The sequence below is a fragment of the Calonectris borealis genome, chromosome 2 (genome assembly GCF_964195595.1).
Source record: "Calonectris borealis chromosome 2, bCalBor7.hap1.2, whole genome shotgun sequence".
NCBI lineage: Eukaryota > Metazoa > Chordata > Aves > Procellariiformes > Procellariidae > Calonectris > Calonectris borealis.
Window position 1 is genome coordinate 32,998,957 of NC_134313.1, and position 23,036 is coordinate 33,021,992.

The window sequence follows — 23,036 nt, forward strand, 5'->3', positions numbered from 1 at the left end:
GGCTCAGTCTGAGACAGTTAATTGCTTCATCACCAGCAGGAAGAAGTTTTAATGATTGTTTAAACCTGTTCAGATTTATCCTTTTGCTCCAGAAGTTGCTTATTTGCTGACCCACACTGTTCTGCCCTTGTTTGTGGGAGAGGGGTGTAGAATGTTTGTGCTTCTTGCTAAAAAGGAAGAAAAATATTTTGGAGGACACCTTTGTTATAATAAATTAGAAGTTAGAGCTGACCGTTAAACTAAAGACAGAGATGATTTTGGAGGGTGTGGTACAGGAGGGGTAGGAATGCAGAAGCGTGCTGGTTTGCCTTTTACTTCTCAGTTAAAGTTCAGCTTATTAGCATCACTCTTATTGCTCAGCTGTGGTGAGACAGATGGGTTTGCAGCTGCCATCTTTGTTGTTACCCAAGTTGTTTTCGAATATTTCTATTTATGTACCCACCACAGATCTATTACACTATCTGTTCTAGTTCACAGGGATTTTCCTCTGTATGGCAAATGTTTAAAGTAGATAAACAACAATATTACCTGCCAAACTTTGTTTTATAAATGAACTGTGTTTCCTGCAGTTTTTTTGATTCTAGTCCCAGCATGGTACTTTATCTGAGTACAGCTTTGCACCTTTAGAAGCTGAAATAAAAATGTTCAGGTTGTATCTTCTTCAGGGCTGCAAAAATCAGAAGGAATAAACCTGGAAATAGAGTGATTGGCATCCTTGTTTTTACTCATTAAAGTTTCTTCCATTTCATGTTTGGAAAATGTCATATTAGCAACCGCTTCCCATTAAGAAAGTTGCTTGCTTAAAAGTTTCCACTAATGTAGTTATTCTTCACCAAACCATTTATGTTCCATTATTTTCTTAAATAAAACATTAAGCCTGATTAAGCAATTTTTTTACTAGTCAGAAATGGAAGAATGGTTTATGTTATGTATTTCTACTGAGTGAGATTTCATTTGGTTATGTTAAAATGCATGGGTTTTTGCAGAGTCCTAGGATTGACAATAAAGCTAAAAGCACAGTGGAGCTAGGAGATTGGTTTTACCATCAAACCGCAGATTGATGTTTAACCATTCTGTGCTCATAAAGATGGATATGGTGTTCATGATGTCATATCAGAATTCCTAAGATGTAAATGATAAGTATGGTCCTTATCTTGTCGCAGTGGTTGGTTGTGGGTTTTTGAGCTGATGATAGTATGTAGTATTATATTATAAAAGTAAAAAATGCATCTATCAGAATTGCTAGATAGATTACATTTAATGTTAGGAAAAAAGAGTTCTGTATCTATTTGAATGGTAATTGTATTATCAGATCAAAAATTGTAGAGGGAATTTATGTAGAATTTATTCCAAAGTAGTTGTTTTTCATATAAACAGTATGATCAGGTACCTCAAATCTTAAAGCCCTTAGCCTCCGTACTTTCAAACAGGAGATGTTAGAACTGCCAAGTAACTATGAGAACATGCCACTACGATCAACTTGTATTTTAAAAAGCCCATCAGCTGACATTTTTCAAAATTATATTTTAATCATCATCTTTCTAGCAAATGCTGAAACTTACCATCTACTGGCATGCAGTTCCAAAGGATCCAAATTGAAGAAAGCACCAAGTCAGCTTTTGTTCAAGACACAGCAAAGCACGTACTTAACTCTAAGGATATGCTTGTTCCCTTTTTTTTTTTTAATCAAGCTTTATATGAATATATTCATTTAATCTTACATGTAACTAAAATTATAGGATAATAATACAGTATTTTGAAGCTCTTCATGTTTTCTTTAATAATGTGTTCTGTAATAATAGAGAAAATGACTTTTGAGAAGTACAAATTATTTAGATTCTTTTTTAATTTAAAATTTATAAAGTAGGTTTTGTTTTGGGGTCAAATTAGCTTTTAAAAAAATCTATTCAGTTCTGCAACATCTGTGTTGTTTGTTACCACATACTGTGCTTTAAATTAAGACTACTTTTCTCCAGAGTCTTCAAAATATTGAAGATTGGGCTGGTTATAGCCTTGTTGGCTGTGCTTTAAATCAATGATAACTCAGTTTAGGCCAATGAAGTTATATTAAAGAATATAACAAGAATATTAAAATAAGATTATACACATATTCTTTTAAAACTGTTGAACACAGCTGGATGGCTTCTCATTCTCTTGTCCAAGTAAGAGTCACAGCAGCTCCTGAATTAAATAAAAGCAGGTTTTGCCAGCTCGTGGGTGAATATTGTCATTGCAGAAGCTATGGTTTTCTGGCACAATATTTCTTCTGTGTTGCAAAATTCACGAGCAGAAATATTCATAAGAGCTTGCTTTAGGAAGATCTTAATTTAAGAAGATGGCTTGCATTAAGTGAGAAGTCCTCATCAGTTGTTCTTTGAAAGGCTCCAAAGAAGTGTGGGAAGTTTTTATATCATCTACCTCCTTTAGTGGGGAGACAGAAACTGGAACTTGGAAATGAAAAAGCCACGCCGAAGAGTGGGGAGAGGTAAAGTTTTGGCACAAGCTGCTCCTGTGGCTTTTCACTGGGATTCTGTTGGGTTCAGTAGCATGACGCTGTTGACAGAGACGATTACATCATTACAAATTCAGACTTAGAAGCTCTGAACCTTCACAGTGTTTTGTAACTATATATCTGGTTTGGGTGGTTTGGTTTTCTTTCTATCTTCCATGCAACTAATGTTGCTTTACTCATGATTTCCAGAACTCCATGAAGGTGATGTTCAAATGCCTGTGGAAAAACTGTGGGAAGGTACTGAGCACAGCTGCAGGGATTCAGAAACACATACGGACCATTCACCTTGGGTAAGAGAGCAGTCTCTTCAGAAGTCTAAAGGATTTGGTATAGAAGGGGAGCAGTTGCACTTGCCCGGGAAGGTGGACTGGCTTGTCCTTGGCTTTTCTGTCTCAGGTCCCTAGGTTTCTGAGGAAATTGCAGACTAGTGCTTCAAGGTGAACGGGAACTTATTCCAACAGCAAGGCACTTTCTTTCTTGAACTTTTGTGAACTTTACTGGAAAGTCAAATACAGCTCTAGGTCATACTGCACTTCCCTAATGGCAGCGCAACTCAGTGGCCTTTACTTCACATGTGCTATCCGCATGATACATCCAGGCTGACGCTGTGCGAAAGACAGCAGGTTTCAGGGTCTTGCATGAATACTTTCCAGCTTTGTTTCACATCAGATCAGGTGTTTGTGCTAGTTCTGAGTCAAATTAACTCAAAAAAAACCCCCAAGCCCTAAGAAACCGAAGAACAAGAAACTGAGCTGCAATTTCATGTGTACGTTACTTGGACTAGAAGCAAAAGCAAATGAATCTTGTATGACACAAGCTTCTTTCAAAGCTTTAGTTTGTAATTGAAATCTCCTGTGCAATTCACTGAGTGACCTAGCTGTCTCATATATAGTTACACTGGGGACTCATGATCTTCACCTGTTAGGTACTTGGAAATACGTCTCTGTTGTGTAGGTCTGTGTTACCCAGTGCTTAAAAATTGAAGTGACCACGAGGAAGTAGTCTGCTGTGGAGCTCAGGAGAGTTTTGCAAAGGTCATAGTAATTGCTTTTGGGCTTAGGCTCTCAAGAGTGAGGCTATCAGAAACAGAGAAAATCTCTCTCAAAATGCAGTTAACAAGTGTTGCTTTGTCCTGTATATTACGGGGACATCCTTTTCGTGGCACGGGAGAGGGAGAAGTAAACAGCAGAACTTCCCTGAAATTTGGAGTTTGTAACTTTGCCGGAGAGAGTTTTGCTGAGTGACTGGCTGCGGTTTCAGATAGTACTTCTGGTAGAGCCTTTCAAACCTGCTGAACCCATGCCCTCTCAACGAGTTCTGTTGAGTAAGGTGGTGAGAGGACCACAGGTAGAGGTATATGGGCAAACACGCTGAAGAACTGGCTAGGGGCTGATTTTGGGGTGCATGCCTGGAAAAGGAGAGGCTCAGTGTTCAGCCCTGATATGGACATGCAGGCAGGAGGACCATATGGAAGATTCAGGAGAAAGTACACATATATGAACTGTGAGTTAGATCTGTGTAGCATCTGGATTATGAACGTGCTAAAACAGTGGTTTGTTTTGGACTTCAAGGTAACATGTAGCCTACTGGGAAGTGCTGCTTTAACTGGGCTGCTTCGCTCCTAGGACTTGCGCTCAAACACACAGCAGATAGTGCCAGGGATGCAGGGGCAATTAAACCTTTTACATCTCCTCCTTCAGTAAGTCTGCTTCTGGAGAGTAGGACCAGAAAATCCTGCACTGGCAGGCCAGCCCGTATATGTCCTTTCTCTACCTGTGTCCAAGTGAGTTGCATGGTGAGACTGTTTTCTAGCAGCTTCTTCTGTTATGCCAAGGAAAGTCACAGTGAACCACAGCCATAATCATATTTGGTTTAATTAAGTAACCTATGATAAAATTGCATATTGTTTGCCGTAACATTAGTGAGGTATATCTTGCCCATGTTTGTTATCTTTACTCATCCTTCTGTGGCTGCTCTATCATTTCTGAAGTCAAAGTGCATTGAGATTCTTGTTAACTGCAGTAGTTAGGAATGAGAAGCTGATATTTAAGCTGAAGCATAGAAGTTAAACATCTACTCCAAGGCCAAAGAATTGGGCAAGAATAACACACAGATTAAAAAAAAAAAATCTAATTCCTGCTTCTTTTCCCTTCAGGCTAGATGATTTTCTTTTCCTCTCCCCTTCCCTGCAGCTAGAATGCTGATAAAATAGGTAGGGTTGAAACTAGCAATATTAATTTATTGATAGTATGAATGTATTTGCTTGTGCATCTAGAACTTAAAATTCACCTTGGGGTTCTTGCTTTCATTTAATCAGTCCTTCATTCTTTTGTATTGATACAGACGTGTAGGAGAGTCTGACTACAGTGATGGAGAGGAGGATTTTTACTATACAGAAATCAGGCTCAACACAGACTCAGTAGCTGATGGCTTAAGCAGTCTTTCCCCAGTCTCTCCATCTTTAGCATCTCCTCCTTCCTTTCCCACCCAAGACGCAATCCATCCTGAAATTTCCTGTGCCAAAACCGAGACTAAATTGATGACACCTCTGAGCCGCTCAGCTCCCACCAACCTCTACCTCGTACACACGGACCATGCTTACCAGGTAACGCTAGTGAGAGTGAACTCCATTGATTACACTGATGTCATTAATGTATAAAGAAATGTCAGATCACAAGGTTTGGGTTTTAAAAAGCCAAGTCTAGTTTTAATGGGTGAAAAGTTTTCAGGGCAGCCCAATGGGTTCATCTCATTTAAATTTACATGTCCGCTTCTGAGCTAGTTGTTTGTTTGTTTTGTGCTTCCACTATAGCTGGTAGATTTCGGGGTGCTATTTATCCAGCCACACATGGGTGCGTACTTCAGGTTGAGAAGAGTTGCTCTGTGTATCCCACTGCCTACATCAGTTAATTCTCCACTAACCATAAGGAGGGCCCAAGGTGATGTGCTCAGATGTGGTCTCCTGCATTGTAAAAATTCTCATTCAGTCAGCTGAATCCCTCCCAGAGTCTCCATTTCAGCTCTGCTTGTGCTGGATGTGTCTGTAGGCAAGTACCCAAGGGATGCCAGGAACAATTAATTTCCTTTATTTGTACAGTGTGAGATGTCAGTTTGCATATGTGAAGTAGAGCAGGAAGAATGAAAAGGCATATATGGTATCCTCTTACTCTTAGAGGTAATGCTTTGCAAATGGCAAAAATCCAATCAGATCCAAAAACTGCTGTTCCAAAAACTTCCAACTAAGTTCAGACAGAAAGCATTAATTGTAGAAGTGCACTAAAACTTGACATGTTTTGGTCTGGATACCATATGAGAAAAGAAGAGTAGAGGCTTTGAAGTAGTGTGGTCCCTGACCTGTGTATGCATCGGAGAATTGAACTCTGTTAAATCTATCAGATGCAATAACTTTTGTATACAGCATTGTCCATGAAACCTTTTTGTTGTATGTCTGGAGCAGACCCACCAAAAGGGCAGAGGGAACTACACAGAATTCACAGGCTTGTTTTAGACTCTCATGCACGGCAGAAAGCATGGGTGGAAGCTTGGCATCTCAGGTGGGAGCTGCATCGGGTAGCACACCAACCTGGGGACTGATCAAGCCAGTTAGGAGAAGGACTTTCTTCTCAGTCTAGCTTAAGCCCTGCCTCTCACAGAGTGAGGCACGAAGTCTAGGCTGCTGAGAAGAGTCTCACTTCATTTGGGGTTTGCAGTCGTGACAGTCTTCCCTGCAATTTGGAGACTCGGTTGATCCTTTTTCATAGGCAGCCTTTGAGTAAAGCACTTGTCTAAAGAAATCCTAGTTCAAATGTTTAAGCCATTTGAATTGGATTTGAACTGATGTATTCCACGACACGAGACTAAGTGTCTGAGCCCTGTCTCCTTTTCAAGTTGCTCTGGTTTCAATACTTCATTTCATCAGCGAGGAGTGACGCAGTCCACACTGTTCAAGGCATTCCTGTTGGAAGCAGGAGGCAGGGTCCCTGCTCGAGCACTCAGGTTGTCCTTGCAAAGGAGGCAGCTTCTACAGAGCAGGTCAGTGGCATCCTGTGCTAGAGTCCCTCTAGCCCAGCAAGAAGAGCACTCTCCAGGAGGTAAGGTGGAGATTCAACTCTCGCCAGCAAGAGGAGGACTTGAGCCCAGCTCTCACTCGTAGCATTTAAGCATCTTGTCACTAATCTTTTCTGTAAAAGGGTATAGAAGGGAAGGTGACGACAGCATCTTTAATACCACCGTATTTCCTGCAGTTTGCTTGCTGAAGTGAGCCATATAGAGAATTTCAAAACTTTTTTTACTTCTGATAAAAATATTATCTGTATCAAAACTGCAACGAAGTATTGAATGGGATTGTAGTGATGAAAACAATCTCTCATATGAATGAGAGCATGAAAGTGGAAATTACTTCATTGGGAGTGAAGAGGCAAAATTCAGGGAATTTGCTCAAGGAACTCAGATAAGAGAGACTGAATAATATTCATCTCAGGATTCCTATTAAAAAAGGGAGAAAAATAGGGAACCCAAAGCTGGATCACAGGAATCCTAAACAGATCTGTTAATTGCCATTTCCCATATGACTGGAAAATGGCAAATATAATACCTGTAGTAAGAAAGGAGTCAAGGGGAAGTGATCAGGCAAGTCCTGACTCTCTTCTCTGACCCGGTCCTATGGATGAGGAAAGATTTAGAAAAATAATTGAAGAAATTGTGGAAAGTACAGCAAATGAGGTGAACTGCAATGGAGGAACTCGAAAGAAAGATTATGCTAGAACAGTCTAACGTCTTCCTTGGAGAAGATAGCTTTGTAAACAGCAAAGAAGCAGTACAGAACAAATCCCTCTGGATTCGAGGAGAGCATTTGATCTTAAAACATATAGGCAGTATTTCTTAGGCTAGAAATTAAATTCAGCGTAGGAGAGAGAGCTGGGGAGTCAGGGAGAACAGTAGTGAGTTATTTTGAAAGGGCTATTGAATGTTATTAGTGGAGTTGAATGAAAAGCTGTATTTGGGCCTGATCTTATTTTCATTAAATCATTTTAACTCTATCCCAGCCGAAACCAGGACATTACTGTATGGAAGAGATTTCTAAAATGTTTGCTTGAAAAAGGTGAGTGTGCTTGATGAGCAAAGATGCACTTCAGGGAAACAAACGAACAAGGTGATTGACTGTCTAAATCTGCTCATGTCTGAGGTAGATATTTAGGCACTGAGAAAAAAGAATTGAGCGCCATGGTATTTTAGGCAACTGCAAATTACGGCAATTTTAAATTTCTCATACTTCACATTTTGTTATGAAACTAGTGCCTGTACCTGTTAAATTTAGGTACAGAGGAACTACAGGCAGGCTCTTTCAGCATCTAGGATTTCCCCTGCGGATCTTATTTGAATACCTGAGGAAGTCGCCGTGCTGTGACCCAGCTTTGAGCCGATATCCCGGTGGGATGCTGAGTGGAGGCAGTGCCGCCTCGCTCCTACCCAGCTGCCTCCAGTTCCTCCCGGCAGCAGTGCCGTGGTCATTCATCCCTTCCCGTTTGAATAGGGTTGTGATGAAGCACCACTGGTACCATCTGGAATTGCCAAATTTTTCTTGATGCCTTTCAGCGAGGTTTTTGTATTTTATGGAGCTCAGTGGATGTTTACTCCGCGTGCCTGTTCTTTTGGAGCTGTCAGCAGGCTCGGCAGCCCGCAGAGCATCGCTGCCGTAGACGGAGGCATCCGGTGGTCTCGGTTTCTTTTCCTTGGAGAGACTCCGGGGATTGGTTCAGCACTTGTTTACTCTGAAGATTATCTTTAATGGGGACTGTCAGGTTGCAGTTTGTCGTCACTCCTCTCTGCCTGGCAGCTCAGGGAAGCGCTCTTTCCTGAAGCGGTGAGACAACTTCAGCAGCCTCAAACACAAACACTACTTAAATAAGTGTTACTGCGTTATTGTCAGGTGCGGGCAACTGAAAGGCAGTAGTAAAAGCTCATTTTTAATAGCAAGTTCTTTATAAGTTTAAACCAAGGAGCCTTTTTTTGTGGTGAAAGCTTGAAATTCAAGAGTCAAAGGGAGCCTGTGTTCATGGTGGCTGCTTGCGCTCCTGCTAGGCCGGGTAACTGCAAAGGTGTGAATTTCCTGACTCTCTAAATTAAATGGGATTCAAAAAGGGGCAGGGAAGAATTCCTGAGGGCTCATAGCCCAGTGAGAAAACCAGAGGGAAGGCACAAGATGAAAGAGGCTCAACGGTCTGAGCTCAGATTATCGGGTATTGCACCCTGGGGCAGCAGTGGGTATTTACAGCCCAGATGGGAAGAACATAAGAGTTCAAGGGGCCCAGGGGTCCTTCAAATATTTGCTTTAGCTGAGTCTTCTAAGAGCTGTTTTTTTGAATCCCAAGGATGATTTTCAGCTCCTTGTTTTTAATAGGAAAGACTGTTTTAATTGGGATGATTCTTAATAACATTTATCTGATAAACAAGAAATGGCCAACCCTTACTGTTGGTCGTTAACCCTATTCTCCAAGAAGCCTCGCCAGCCGCTCTCCAGTTGTTTAAATCAGCTGCCATCAGTTCAAATACTGCCTTATTTATTACTGTGGAGCAGGTGATCATTTGTAATAATTTTGCTGTTTTAGCTATCATTATTTTAAAATTTATTTGTATATGGTGTTTGATTTTGTGTGGGTTTTTTATCAAATCTGGCTTTTAAGGGTTTTGTGTGGATTCTTGTGAGAGCTATCATCTTTTTTTAAACAAGGTTTTAAGAACAGTGATACATAAATATGTCCCTTCCTTACTGGCTTATCCATGATTATCCTTCTCATAAGGGTAAAATGCTTGTCACCGTCAGCACCATGAAGTGTTTTTTCCACCTCGGAAAGTCTCTTGTAGATTTACAGTTTCAAGGAGTGAAAGATCCCTTGAAATGCTTTGGAAGAGGAATGGTTCTTCTTACTGGAATAATATTTTCTTTTCACACAGGCCACTCCTCCGGTGAACATTCCAGGGTCAGCAAAATTCACTCCCAATGGCAGTAGCTTTAGCATCTCTTGGCAGTCGCCTCCAGTTACCTTCACTGGCATTCCAGTAAGTGAACGACAAAAAAAGAAAAAATTAATAAGTTTTTAGAATTTCTGTTTTGTTTCACAGTGTCTCACGATAGAAGTAAATTTTACATAACAGATACCGAAAAGAAGCAAATTAAATATATGCCTCAATTTGCCAGCATGCTGATTTTAACACTTTTGCCAGTCTCTTTAATTCAGTACAGTTACTTTTTTTTTGCATCAGTGTCTACAAGCAGAGAATTGGATCTATAATATATATTTTTTTAAACTATATGCTTACAAAAGAACATTCTGGTAGGTGCAGAGCCCAGCACTATCTGCTCCTTTTTGAGCCACTAAGAGATTTCTTACAAAACTAGATGGAAAATCAGTGAGGTAATGGTTATGCTAACAGACTAATTGGATTCAAGCAGCAGGGCTGTTATATAAATGAACTCTGAAGATGAAGTATATTTGAAAGGCGACCGAAAGAAACAATAAGATGAAATGCAAAGTCTGATTCTAGTAGGCTACATATATGTAGTCCCTATTGATATCAGAAAATTGTGTACTTTTATACAGAAAATATGTTCAGTACATACTGCATTTTGATATTAATACATATTGCAGTTTGACACATTTTTAATGAAGATGTATTAGATGTATGTATTAGATGTAAAGTCAACTCTGACCCTTTCTTCGAAAAAGCTAGTGTACAAGGCCTGATTTCATGAACAGGACTGCAGAAATGGGATCTCTGCTTAAACAGACTTCCAGTAGTCCTAAATGTAACGCAGTATAGGCGTGGATACTGTAGGGGGAGTTAAAAACCTTTATGAAGAGTTCAGAGGAATTAGGCTTCGAGTGCCTAGCATGGTGAATACTAAAAGTAAATGTAAATCACTATTTATGAGTAGTGGAAAATCTTCTGTATAGTAAATAGAAATAAATATTAATGTAATGTATCCTAATTTTTATTGGAAAGCATTTTTCAGTATAAATTGATATTCTCTAATCATAAACTGTTCTGATATCATAACATTTCATTTAATATTACACTTTATGAATTTATGAATTTTTAAAGTGTATTATGTGAGGTACGTTGCTCATCCAAAGAACTGTATAGCTTTTTTTATCCTGACAGTGAATATTAGACATGGTGATAAGAGATACTATTTCCCTCCCTTCTTTTCATCAAATGAATCTCCAAAGCTGCTTACTGTCGACCTTTGGCAAATCGTGGGGATTTTCAGCAGAGGCTGTGGCATCCTGCCGGCCTGATAAAAAATGAAAGTGGCTGAATCAATTACATTGCACTCTGCCAATGAATATTTATTAAATTCCATCAAGGAACAACTAACAGTGAAAGACATCATGCTGGCAGCAATTTGAACAAGAGTGCCTTGACAGAGCGTGCTATCCATGAAGTTCCTTGAGAATTTGATTTCCCAACAATGGGGTTGATATGGAGTAATTACGAAACTGGCTGCTTTTGTGGAGTAGCAGAAATTGGTGCCAGGAGTGTTGGGAATCTGAAAATGCAATTAGCCACATTGTAAATCAGACACTTACGAGGACAGGATTAGACACATATGTGTTGAGTTTACTTGTTCAGCAACAACGTTGATCTGTGGCTGTAGAAGTGAGAGTTCTCAAAAGAATTTAAGAAATGCCAAATCACTTTCTGAGAATTGTATGGAGATGCCAATGATTTAAGTACAATTTAAAAATAATCCCAATACAAAAACCTGGGGAAGCAGTGATGGTGGCAGAATTATAAGCTGCTCAGAGAACCATATGAACTGCCTTTATATCTCTGTCTAACAACATTTCTAAGGCTGTTTAGCAAAAAAAAAAAAAAAAAAAAAAGAAAGGAGGAGAAAAAACTAGGTTTGCACACATTAGACTATTCTGTCATCAGTGAGATCATTTATGAATTACAAAGGCTTGCCTGCAGTGGAAAATTATGTGCAGTAAGTGAGGGTGCAAATGCAAAGTGATGTTAAATAACTGTATATTAAATGAAAGTTTCATTTCTCCTGTTTCAAAGTAAATTAGATATTGCCTTACAAAAACAGGGCTCTGTCAATTCCCACCCTTACACTGAGCGTAACTACTTTAGGAAAGCTGTAGTATAGGGGACTTTCTCCTTCTCTTATGAGGTTTATTTAAGCCCAGGCTATGTGACAGAGCCAGCATACTATAAACTCATGCAATTGTATACGTACATGGTCCCTGAGATTAGATACACATCTGTAGCACCCAAGGGAATTTCAGAGAGTAAGTCCAAACCATTACTTTTTTGACTGACCCTTAATATTTATTCAAGCAGTTTTCTAAAATGGCTTTGGGATACTTTTGTGGCCTGGACAAACCACTGAGCAGGAAAGGATTAGGTACAGATTTGCAGAAGTGCGTAAATCTACACATTTCTTCACGTTACTAGTGATGTTGGAATGGGGCCATTCTGTCCTTGACCTGTTAGAGGGCTGTTGAATCCTGGTTTTGAACAATCTCCTTTCTAGGCCTGTATGTCAGCAGTTAAGTCCACGAGAGAGATGAAATTTCAATATAGTCATCTTTTGTGGGTTTTTTGATACCTACCTTAGGTGTTTCCCCATTCATTCCTGTAAACATTGAATTTTGATGACACTGAGCACTCCCTGATCGCTGTCCGGGGAACTTGGGTGTTCAGACAGACGTCATGAATTGCATTTAGTCCTCACTTTTGGGCAGCCTTTAGCAGAGCAGCACCGAACGGCCTTTGCGAATGTGTGCTTATCAGCAAGTACCTAAGCGCCTCAAAACAAGCTGTACGTACAGCTGAATCAGTTGGGGTTCAGGATGCAACTGCTTTAGGCTCAGGGGTATTCACAGCATCTAACCATAGACATTTATCTAGAAATCTTGCAGCCATAAACGAGGAGAATTAGGGGAACCTCCAAAGTCCTTATACTTTGTGCTGTGAATCGTGTAAGTTAGATTCCCGAGGCAGATGGGAAATACACTTTTTCTTACCATTTTCCCAAGATAACTTCGCAGGTGCAAGAGCAGGTTGAGTGTTGGCACAGCTAAGAGTCGCTGGTAGGTGTGATTCTCTGCATGGAGCAGAACGACAAGTTCATATTTGCTCAAAAATAAAGGCACAGCATGGGGATGTATGAGGAGGATGAATGAAATGATGCAAGTAGTTCTAGTGGCATGAGCAATGGTGGAGTCTGTACCTAGGTGCCAGGGAAGATTATGGAGTGGTTCGTCTTGAGGGCGCTCATGAGCCACGTGCAGGACAACCAGGGGATCAGGCCCAGCCAGCACGGGTTCATAGAAGGCAAGTCCTGCTTGATCAACCTGATTTCCTTCTATGACCAGGTGACCCACCTAGTGGATGAGGGAAAGGCTGTGGATGTGGTCTACCTGGACTTCAGTAAAGCTTTTGACACTGTCTCCCACAGCATTCTCCTAGAGGAGCTGGCGGCTCACGACTTAGGCAGGTGCACTCTTCACTGGGTAAAAAACTGGCTGAACGGCCGAGCCCAGAGAGTTGTGGTGAACGGAGTTAAATCCAGTTGGCGGCCGGTCACGAGCGGTGTTCCCCAGGGCTCAGTACTGGGGCCGGTCCTGTTCAGTATCTTTATCAACGATCTGAATGAGGGGATCGAGTGCTCCCTCACTAAGTTTGCAGGCAACACCAACTTGGGCAGGAGTGTTGATCTGCTCGAGGGTAGGAAGGCTCTGCAGAGGGACCTGGACAGGCTGGATCGATGGGCCGAGGCCAACTGTATGAGGTTCAACAAGGCCAAGTGCCGGGTTCTGCACTTCGGCCACAACAACCCCAGGCAACGCTACAGGCTTGGGGAAGAGTGGCTGGAAAGCTGCCCAGAGGAAAAGGACCTGGGGGTTCTGGTTGACAGCCAGCTGAACGTGAGCCGGCAGTGTGCCCAGGTGGCCAAGAAGGCCAATGGCATCCTGGCCTGTATCAGAAACAGTGTGGCCAGCAGGAGTAGGGAGGTGATTGTGCCCCTGTACTTGGCACTGGTGAGGCCACACCTCGAATATTGTGTTTCAGTTTTGGGCCCCTCACTACAAGAAGGACATGGAGGTGCTGGAGCGTGTCCAGAGAAGGGCAACGAAGCTGGTGAAGGGCCTGGAGCACAAGTCTTATGAGGAGCAGCTGAGGGAACTGGGACTGTTCAGTCTGGAGAAGAGGAGGCTGAGAGGAGACCTTATTGCTCTCTACAACTACCTGAAAGGAGGTTGTAGCGAGGTGGGTGTTGATCTCTTCTGCCAAATAACTAGCGATAGGATGAGAGGAAATGGCCTCAAGTTGCTCCAGGGGAGGTTTAGATTGGACATTAGGAGAAACTTCTTTACTGAAAGAGTGGTCAGGCCTTGGAACAGGCTGCCCAGGGAAGTGGTTGAGTCCCCATCCCTGGAAGTATTTAAAAGACGTGTAGATGAGGCGCTTAGGGACATGGTTTAGTGGGCATGGTGGCGTTGGGTTGACGGTTGGACTGGATGGTCTTAGAGGTCTTTTCCAACCTTAATGATTTTATGATTCTTGGTACTGGAGGACTTAACATAATGACCATACAGTTCCACTTTTAATAACATAGAATGAAAGTCGTCTCAAACACCAGTGTGATCTCTGCTGTGTGATACTGATTCTTACCTGCCTGCTCATAAGACCCAAAAAGTTTGAACAGGAGAAGATCTTTAAGTTTGATAATCTGAAGATCACAATTCTTCTCTGTAACCACAGTTGCCCCCAGGAGCTGTAACTGGAAACTCCAGGTCCTCCCTTCTAACAAACGCTGTAGTTTCATTAATTCTCTGCGTAGACAACACTTCAAACGTGAAAAGCCTCCGAGGGCAAGGATTGCCTTCTCACACCCTCCTCTTGATCTGCACTTTGTGTCTCCTACAAAGAAGTGCAACTAACTGGTATTGTTTAGACCTGCTGCAAAGCGTATCAAAGTACACTAAAGCTCAGCTTCAGTGCAGTTTAGCCTTCTTGGTATGCTAATTGATGGAAACCATCGTGCAGAGCCCCTCTCTGGAGAATGTGAAGGAAGACGCAGTCTGCACGCTGCAATTACAACTCAAGCCTGTTCTGTGTTTGGAAGCAAGCAGGATAATTGCTTATAACATAGGAGGCCATCAAAGTACTTTTCTGTTCGATGATAACCAAGGAATATGTTGTGTATCAGTTAGTAGTAGTAGATATCCAAATTTTCTGGTTTTTAAGATGTTTTTGAACCCTAGCAGAATTGACTGGAGATCTCTGGTTGCTGGTAATGACTGAAAAACTGTACAGTGTGTGGTAAATGCCAAAGACTAGAAAAGTGTTATTGCTTTGCATTTTATCTTCAGTGTTTCAATCATTCTTAGGTGAAACAAGAGAAGTGGTTGATAAAAGATAGGAAAAAAGGTCATGATCTTACGTGGCAAGATTTGCCAAACAAACCTCATACCAGTCTTTAAGGGTATGACAGGTTTAGTGGATAAAGGCAACTGCACGTCTAACGTATATTTCGAAAAGCAGCAGGTTTCTTAACTAAAAATATGTAGTGCCAATGCGACAGATATTAAGCGAATTAAGATCTGTCTATCAGACCTCAAGCAGCAGTAGTTAACTGGGAATCTTCTTTACTGAGCCAGCATCACCTCCATATGAGGACTGGTGCTTTTCAGCATTTTCATAATTGATTTGGAAATAAAAATACGAAGTTACTGCTGATGATCTGTTTTCTGGATGACTGAGAGACTGACAAAAAGACAGGATAATCATGTGTTATTGTATACTCCATTTGTGAAGTGGGGCCCTTTTCAGACCCAGTGTCCTTTAATTGTGCAAAATGCAAGGTTGTATTTATGGAAAAAGGGAATTTGGATAATCCCTGGCATCTCAGGAGAGCACTGACTTTGAAAGCAAAGACTGCAAAGGATGTAGGACATGGAGACTGCAAGCTGCCCTCAGTATTGCGGACTGATAGAACACAAAGAACTGGTGTGGTCTCCGGATGTATAAAACATGAGTTCAGGTAAACAGGCACAGAGAGAGGAAATTTCTTCCACGTTTTGGATATATGAAATATTATATCAGTAACGGTGTAAACCTGTTCAGAGCGTGAGCTGCACATGCAGTTAAATCAGAAATTACGGTAGTTACCAGCCAAGAGTAAAAGTTGAAAGAGTGTAGCACTCCATTACAAGTATTGGTTAGTTTTTTGCTACTGTGGAGTAGCTATAAAATAGACTTTATATCAAAAAACAAAGCAGATTCATCTCTTCAAGCCAGGTCAGTTCCCATTCTTCCAGTTATAAGACTTCAAAAGGGCAGGAGTGAAAAATCATAGCAATGTACATAACAATGATACATAGCTATATCTGCAGTTCTGGCTGCAGGAGGCAGTGACTCCGTGCACCAGATGTCCAAATGAAGCTTGCTATGTTCTGTACATAACAAAAAATGAGCATTTGTAAATTTTTTCTGGTGTTTTAGATGTAAAGTGGTTGTGGCCTTCACCCAGGAGCAAAATAAGACCCTAGCAGTAAATAGTTCAGGAATTATTTAAGACCAAGCTTTATGCCATGTGTGATTACTCGAATAATGTTGCCAACCCCCAGGCTCATGTAGGAGGCTTATTTGGAAAGTCTCAGAAGACCAAACTACACCCCTCACTCGGGAGCATTCACAAAGAAGGACACCTGCTGAGAAGGTTTACAGTGTAGAATAAAGGAAATAATCCAGTACATCTTGTTAGCAGTCTTAATCAGAAGGGCTACCTTGCACTCCCATTAAAATCTTGAGGGCTGCATCGTAACTGCCCTGCAGCAAACCCCCTTCTCCAAGGCTGTCTCTCCCCAAAGAGTGCCGAGTCACAGACGAGAGCAACACGTGAAATCCCTTTATTTCATAGGGGGTTATTGGTATTGATCTCAGCACAGGCTGGAGTTTATTTTTCCAGTTATTTTCTCTGCTTATATTGGGGAAAGTTTTCATAAGAGCTATTCAGAGTTCTTAAATAAGAATGAATGCATTTTCTGTATTTGCCAAAACCTGAAATGATGCTGATCTGTATTCTGGTTTGCTCTGTTTGGATGACTGAAAGTACGGGGAAACAAAATGAAGCTAATATAGCATACCTCATGCTCAGTGGACATCTTTCTAAATAGACCTACAACTTACTTATGTTTGTATGTTATATAATAACTTTTCCTGGGTGTCCTTGCCACCATGCATCATGAGTTGCATTTTCTGGAAGAAATGTTTATACCGCATTCATATGTGTATGTTCTTCATAAGCAGTTTTTTTGTCTGTATTGACAGGTCTCACCAACTCATAATCGTCCTGCAGGGAGTGGAGAGCAGAAACAGTCCCACACAGTTCTTTCATCACCGCCTAGAGTAGCATTTGGCTTGAGGTATGGGACCATTAGCTCCTGCTGACAGACCAGCAGCCTCAGAACCTGGAGGGTATTTAGTAAATAAGATGTCAGTGGTCAAAGAAACAGAAAAACCACACCACCAACCGTGATTGCAGTTGTCAGGCAGTTTCTTACTAGAACGCTTCAGAGTAAGCATACTGGACCTATTTTGCTTTTCATTACCATCAAAGGTAAAGTTCGGGGGAACAGTGAGTTGTTGCGAAATGAAAAAGGCAGACTGTGAAGCAAAACTGCAGGCCTTACGCCAGGCATGTCTGGAGTTCAGATGCAGATCTAAATTGCCCTGTAAAACAACGCTGCCCGGATTCACTGCTCCAGCTGAAGCATCCTGAACTTCATTATGTGGCTTTGCTTTTTTCCCTGAAAGGCTGGGCTATCTTGTGTGTTCATCACCATTCAGTCAGTATGGTATTTGGCTTTAATTGAATTACAAGAAACCGTATCTTACAATAAATTAGATCAAAAGCCAAGCTTTTAATGCCTTGTCCTCCTAGACATAAGCTACATTCAGTTCCATTAAAGCTGACTGATGTTTGACCAGAATCTGCTTTAACAGTGTTCAAAAAGTTATGTTAAAAAAATCAAACTGTGACACTGAATTTGTAAATTCAGTAAAGAAACTCTTAATTTCTCACAATCCTAAAGGTGACTGTACCCTAAAATGAGACAAAAGGAAGATTTCATGCTCTTCATTTTCTTCATGACTCTCAGATCATTGCATATGCTACAAAACAAACTTAGGATCTTCCCAATTCATGGATTGTGCCTATTAGGAATGTTCAGTAATCAAAAAACATATAGGTATGCAAGAGAGGAATCACCAGGCAATTCCCATGTGTGCCATGCAGCATGTAATACAGGTATTAAACAATTCTGTGTGTACAGTTACTTGATTTAAAGACGCCAGGACAGATGGCACTGCTATAGTGAGCATTGGGTTACTTCTTGTAGCATTGCTCCTCAGGTTTGCTGGCTTTCTGTATGTTGAATAAAAAAAGGTTCCATTTTAACAGTTACTTTCATCATTTTCTAAGCTTGTGAACTTTTGAGTGTGGTTGTAAGGTGGAAAACATGACAATCGTTACAGCTTTAAAAGCAGATACTGCCTGCCTTGCTGACTTTGGGGACACACAGAAGGAGCACATGTGAATGTGTTGCAGCTGAGGGCAAGGGTTAAAACTTATTTTCAATCACTTTGTTGTTTTTTCAGTCAATGAGCTCAGAGCAGACCATGCAGGAAGGACTGGCAAGCTTAGGAGCTGGTAGCTTTTCCCCTCTTTTGCATAGCTGCTACTTGCTGGTAGTCAAGGTCTGCTGCTCAGAGCTATGCAAAATATTTGTACCGCAGCTCTGAAGCAAAGAGGACTTCTGCCTGACGTGACCTGGACTGAATTGTAGAATAGCTATGACTATCCAGTACGTGGCTAAAGTACCGTTTATCTAGACAGGGTTTAGTCGCTGGCTAAAGTCAGGGCTGTACCTTCCTGGGATCAGCCCTGGAGCAGAGGAGCAGGCTCAGCAGCTGCTGCAGATGAGGAGAAGGACTGGTCCCTTGGAGCTGTGAGTCACGGCCCTATGTCCGTCTGCTTCGTCAGCTCCCGGTTGACTCGAAACCAACCCAAATCCCTTTGAAACGCTGTGGGTTCTCTGCCTGCTGAACTTCATTTAGATTGTTGTCCTGATCTTAGGGTGATAGAGCAAAGCTATGAAAGCATCTCGTTAACAAGCTTCCCTTTCTCTCTGACAGGAAGCCTAGAGGGGAGGGGAAAAAGTGTCGGAAGGTCTATGGGATGGAGAACAGAGATATGTGGTGTACTGCCTGCCGATGGAAGAAGGCCTGCCAAAGGTTCATCGACTAAAGATTGATATTATGCAGAGGATTTGGGGATGGGGGAGGACAACAGCAGAACCAGATTGCTGCAGCTGCACTGTATCACTTCCCATTTTCCCTCCAGTGATGTGGTGTTGAGGGTTTTTTTTGTTGGTTTTTTGAGTGTTTTTTTTTTTAAAAAGAGCTTTGTATTTCAAAGTGAAGCACTTGTAGCCAAGGAGAAGCACTAATCAAAACCCGTGTGGAGCAATAGAGAAAAAAAAAAAGCAAAACCAAGAACATACAACAAAATTCTGTCTTACTAAGTATGGAAACCAGAGCAGCTATTAGTGTTTTTCTGTAAAGAAAGGAAAAAGTTAATTTTTTTTGCTAACTCTGTGAGCTACTTGCTCCTTAGGATCATTTTTAACCATTTCAGTCTCTGTGCTGTGAACGTCTGTATTTGCTAAACTGAACAATTTTTCTTTTCCTGAAATGAAGATCTCTTTTTGAAAGCTTTCTAATAAACACTTCAGAGTTGTATAAGCTACAGTTTACTCAACAAAAGCTGTACTAAGACTGGAGACTGCTAAATAATTCTCCTGATATGAATGATCATGATTTGATTATATTTTTGGAAAGGGGATGTGGGGAGGAGTTGGGATTTTTGTTTGGTTTTTTTATAGGAGAAAAGCAAAGTCTGAATTTGCAAGAAGGACAAGCAGTACTCCTGGAAGATTTTTAAACCAGGCACAGACCAGTGGAGTGGAACAAAGTAATTTAAGTAGCAAATTGGATTTTGATCCTGTAAAGAAGAAAAGCAGCAATGGAAAGTCACCAGCAGATATAGTCACAACAAGAAGTTGAGGGAAGATATCCAGTGATGCTTGTTTGAAACCCATAAGAATGTAAAGGGGGTCCAGTAGCTTTTCTTACCGCTCTCCCACTTCTGAGGGAGGATGAACAGTTGGACCAGCACGTCTGTTGCTGCAGGAGGCCTATAAAGAACTAGTAAATGCAGCCACTAGGATTATATGTAATACCTATTCAGGGACACGATCCAGCTCAGCAGTTCTGCTCTTGCTTCCTTTTCTCTTATTTGAGAGATTGTTGTTAAGATAATGGTTTGCTCGGCTTTCCTACCGCCCCCATTAAAGTTGCTAAGATTTATTTGATGAAAAAAATTGGTAGAGAAAAGAAAATACCCCCTTTCCACAACATCATCTCAGAAAAAGAAGTACAACAGCAAAGGAGCAACATAGTTTTGGTAAAAGTGCATTTCTTAACTCATTTTGATACACGAATTAACAAGTTTCTCTACTTGCAGTACTTGGATAGATTTGGGTACTTTAGTTTCTTTGGCCATTGGAAAATACACCGCAATGCGGAAAGCTGGTGTTCTGTCTCAACTTGTATTGAATTACGATTAATTAACTATTATTTCAATGCAAAAATAAAATAAGGATTTACTAGGATATGAATGTATACAGTTAAACAATACTTGCCTGTTAAACAAAACAAGACACCTTAAAAAAAATCAAACAAAAACACAGAAGCAAAACTTTGCCTATTAGTAAAGGCATGGAGGCCCACAAGTTCCTGGATTTTTTTTTTTTCACATCGTTTGAAATTAGACCAGATCTTTTTCTTGTCTTTTTTTTTTTTATTGTCTAAGCTGGCTCATTCTCACTGAAAAAAAAAGGGGACTCTAAGCATCTAAACAGCCTTCTGAAATCTGGTCCAAAGTTCTCTTCAAAGCTTTATTAAGCGTGCATTGCTGCTTATGCCTATGTAAAAGCACAAAACAACAGTGCAGATGTTAAGAATATACGCTATAAATTCAGTAAAGTAGTACTGAGAAGTAAAATTTATAATAGGAGCTACTGAAGGTTATCATCCGATTTTCTTTGAACAAGTTAATTGGGCAATCAGATGCCTAATTTGAGCATGCTATTTCTGCAGTTATTTACAAATTGTGTAATTTACATGCACAAGTGGCAAGATATGCTTGCATGCACGCAATTACTTGATTTTTTGCCCAGTTGTGTTCTCTAAGTCATTTAAAAAGAAAAAAAGGAAAATAGACTCTGAAATCTAGTAAGATCCTGAAATACATACACATATGTGTGTGCATGAGTATTTATATATATATATAAAAAATATATATAACAATATATTATATAGTGTTTTATATATATATATAATCGGGGATCAACAGGGAGGAGAAAGATTGTTTTCTTTATGAATATAAAACAAGACACTAAAGGACAATGGATACACATAGCCACTGTTTTATCGTCTTTCCTCTTAGTAAAATATGGGTCATGGGTTTTGTTTGGATGTTGTATTTTTTTCAATTTCCTTAGTAAAATACCTCATAGTAATTTGTAGTCATTTCATCTTAAAACAGTGAGCTTGCTGTTGGTGTATTTACTTTGGTAGAACTTAGAAAATTTGGGTCTTTTCCAAGATACTTCTGCCAATTTGCCCCCCCCCATTTTTACAAACACTCCAAGACTAATTATATAGCGTTAGATAATTAATTTGACTATTGCTAGACTGACAGTATTTGCCTATGTATTTGTTGTTCCCCTCCTTTTATATTTTCCCTTTTTGCTTTGGAGGATTTTTTTGAAAATAATGTATCAGATTGTATATTGTGTCTATAATGTCATGGCATTGTGAGCACCTTTCCTGAGGGCACTTTACGAATTATTGTAATAAGATTATTCTTTATAAGCTTCTGCACGGAAGAATGGTTTTGTTGCCAGATCAGATCGCCCTCTGGTACTAATTTGATACGGATTACATATAGGCACAAAAGCCACAAATCTTCAAAACAGGATAGAAAGTTGGTGTTAACAAAACAGAGGACAGAAGATACTTCATAGATCCTGCCAGGACAAAGCTAAATTACCAGTATTTTTACACAACCTTTAATCAGCAGTTTATATTAAATCAGTTTTGCATCTTGTGGCTGTGGCATTTTGATTCAAAAGTAGGCACTCCTCGGGTTACCGTGTCTCAACCATGGCCTGCGACAGCGAGACGGCACAGCCATCTGGACCTGCATGAAGCCTTCATCAGTTGCTTTGTGCTTTGAACTCAGATTGCTTCATGTCACACGAGCACTTCGGCGTCCGCCGAGATCCCCTTCGCCCTCCTGACACACCCAGCAAGAACACAAATGTCAGCAAAGCCTTTCCTGTGCTGGCAGTACCGAGCGTAATCTGGAATAACCTCTTCCATTTTTCAGTCTCTTCCTTCGGTCTTGCTTTAAGCTGCATCACTCACCTCTGATTCATCTCAAACTTCTGCACCGGCTGCCCCAACGGAGTGAGATTTCTTTCCCAAGGAAGAGCTAGCCTGAATGCTTTGGTCGTTTATCTTAATCGGTACATGCCATTTCCCCTATTTTCGGTGTGGGAGATAGGTCATTGTCTCTGACCTCCTGCAGAAGTCAGAAAGAACGGCCTGAACCCATCAGGCGGTCTCTGTGTGCTGCAGGGATTTGGGACGTCAAGAACCAGAACTTCCCCTGAGATATAAAAATGGAAGGATCTATTTTATTGGGTTTAACCAGTTATTAGTATTGATGTTGGTAACAGAAATTGCCAACATCGGTATCGGAGTGGAGATCAACTGTATAGATCCCAAATATTTTTCTTCAGGAGTTTTCTTGCTGTAACAGAGCTATTTCCCACTTCCCATTTATCCCACCCTCAAAAAAAAATCTGGAAAAGGAGATAATTTTAGAAGTGGGAAATTTTAATGGCAATTTTTAAAATGTGACTGCTCCAACTGCTCCTATATGAAATAGCAGCTATTGGACGTTACAAACTCGGATCACCTTAGTCATAAAATGGTTTCCACCCAAAACAATGTGCCTACTTCTCTAGTGCCTTGCACAAATGTAACAGGATACATAAGATGCAAAGTGAGCAAAAATTCTTCCATTCCAGTTTGCAGGTTTACACTTACTTTTAACCAATACCAGTCATCACCTAGCAGGTGTCCGCTGTCACGTAAGCCAGACCTGTAAGCCCTGCTTGTGTGAATAAGCTGAGTACAATGCGTATCCATTGAATTACTTTATCCAAATCATTAGCCTGGTGTGAAGGTTAACTCTCTAATGACCTACAGATTCCTTGCACCTGTTCACCATCACCAACATCACTTTCTTCATTCCTTCTCCCCTTCATTTTTTAAGATAACGGATAGGTAGGCAAGACAACAGGAGGCAAAA

The 23,036-nt window shown here is 40.7% G+C and overlaps 1 protein-coding gene across 1 annotated transcript in view; it reads left to right on the forward strand.

Moving 5' to 3' along the window:
- ZNF704 (zinc finger protein 704) overlaps positions 1 to 20,852 on the forward strand; it is a 94,871-nt gene extending 74,019 nt beyond the window's left edge. Inside the window, exons 5-9 of the mRNA XM_075141598.1 lie at positions 2,702 to 2,802; positions 4,856 to 5,117; positions 9,467 to 9,571; positions 16,862 to 16,956; positions 18,728 to 20,852. Of these exons, the coding sequence (XP_074997699.1) occupies positions 2,702 to 2,802; positions 4,856 to 5,117; positions 9,467 to 9,571; positions 16,862 to 16,956; positions 18,728 to 18,839 (675 nt within the window). The 3' untranslated portion in view covers positions 18,840 to 20,852. The remainder of the gene's footprint in view (positions 1 to 2,701; positions 2,803 to 4,855; positions 5,118 to 9,466; positions 9,572 to 16,861; positions 16,957 to 18,727) is intronic.
- Positions 20,853 to 23,036: the final 2,184 nt, after the last annotated feature.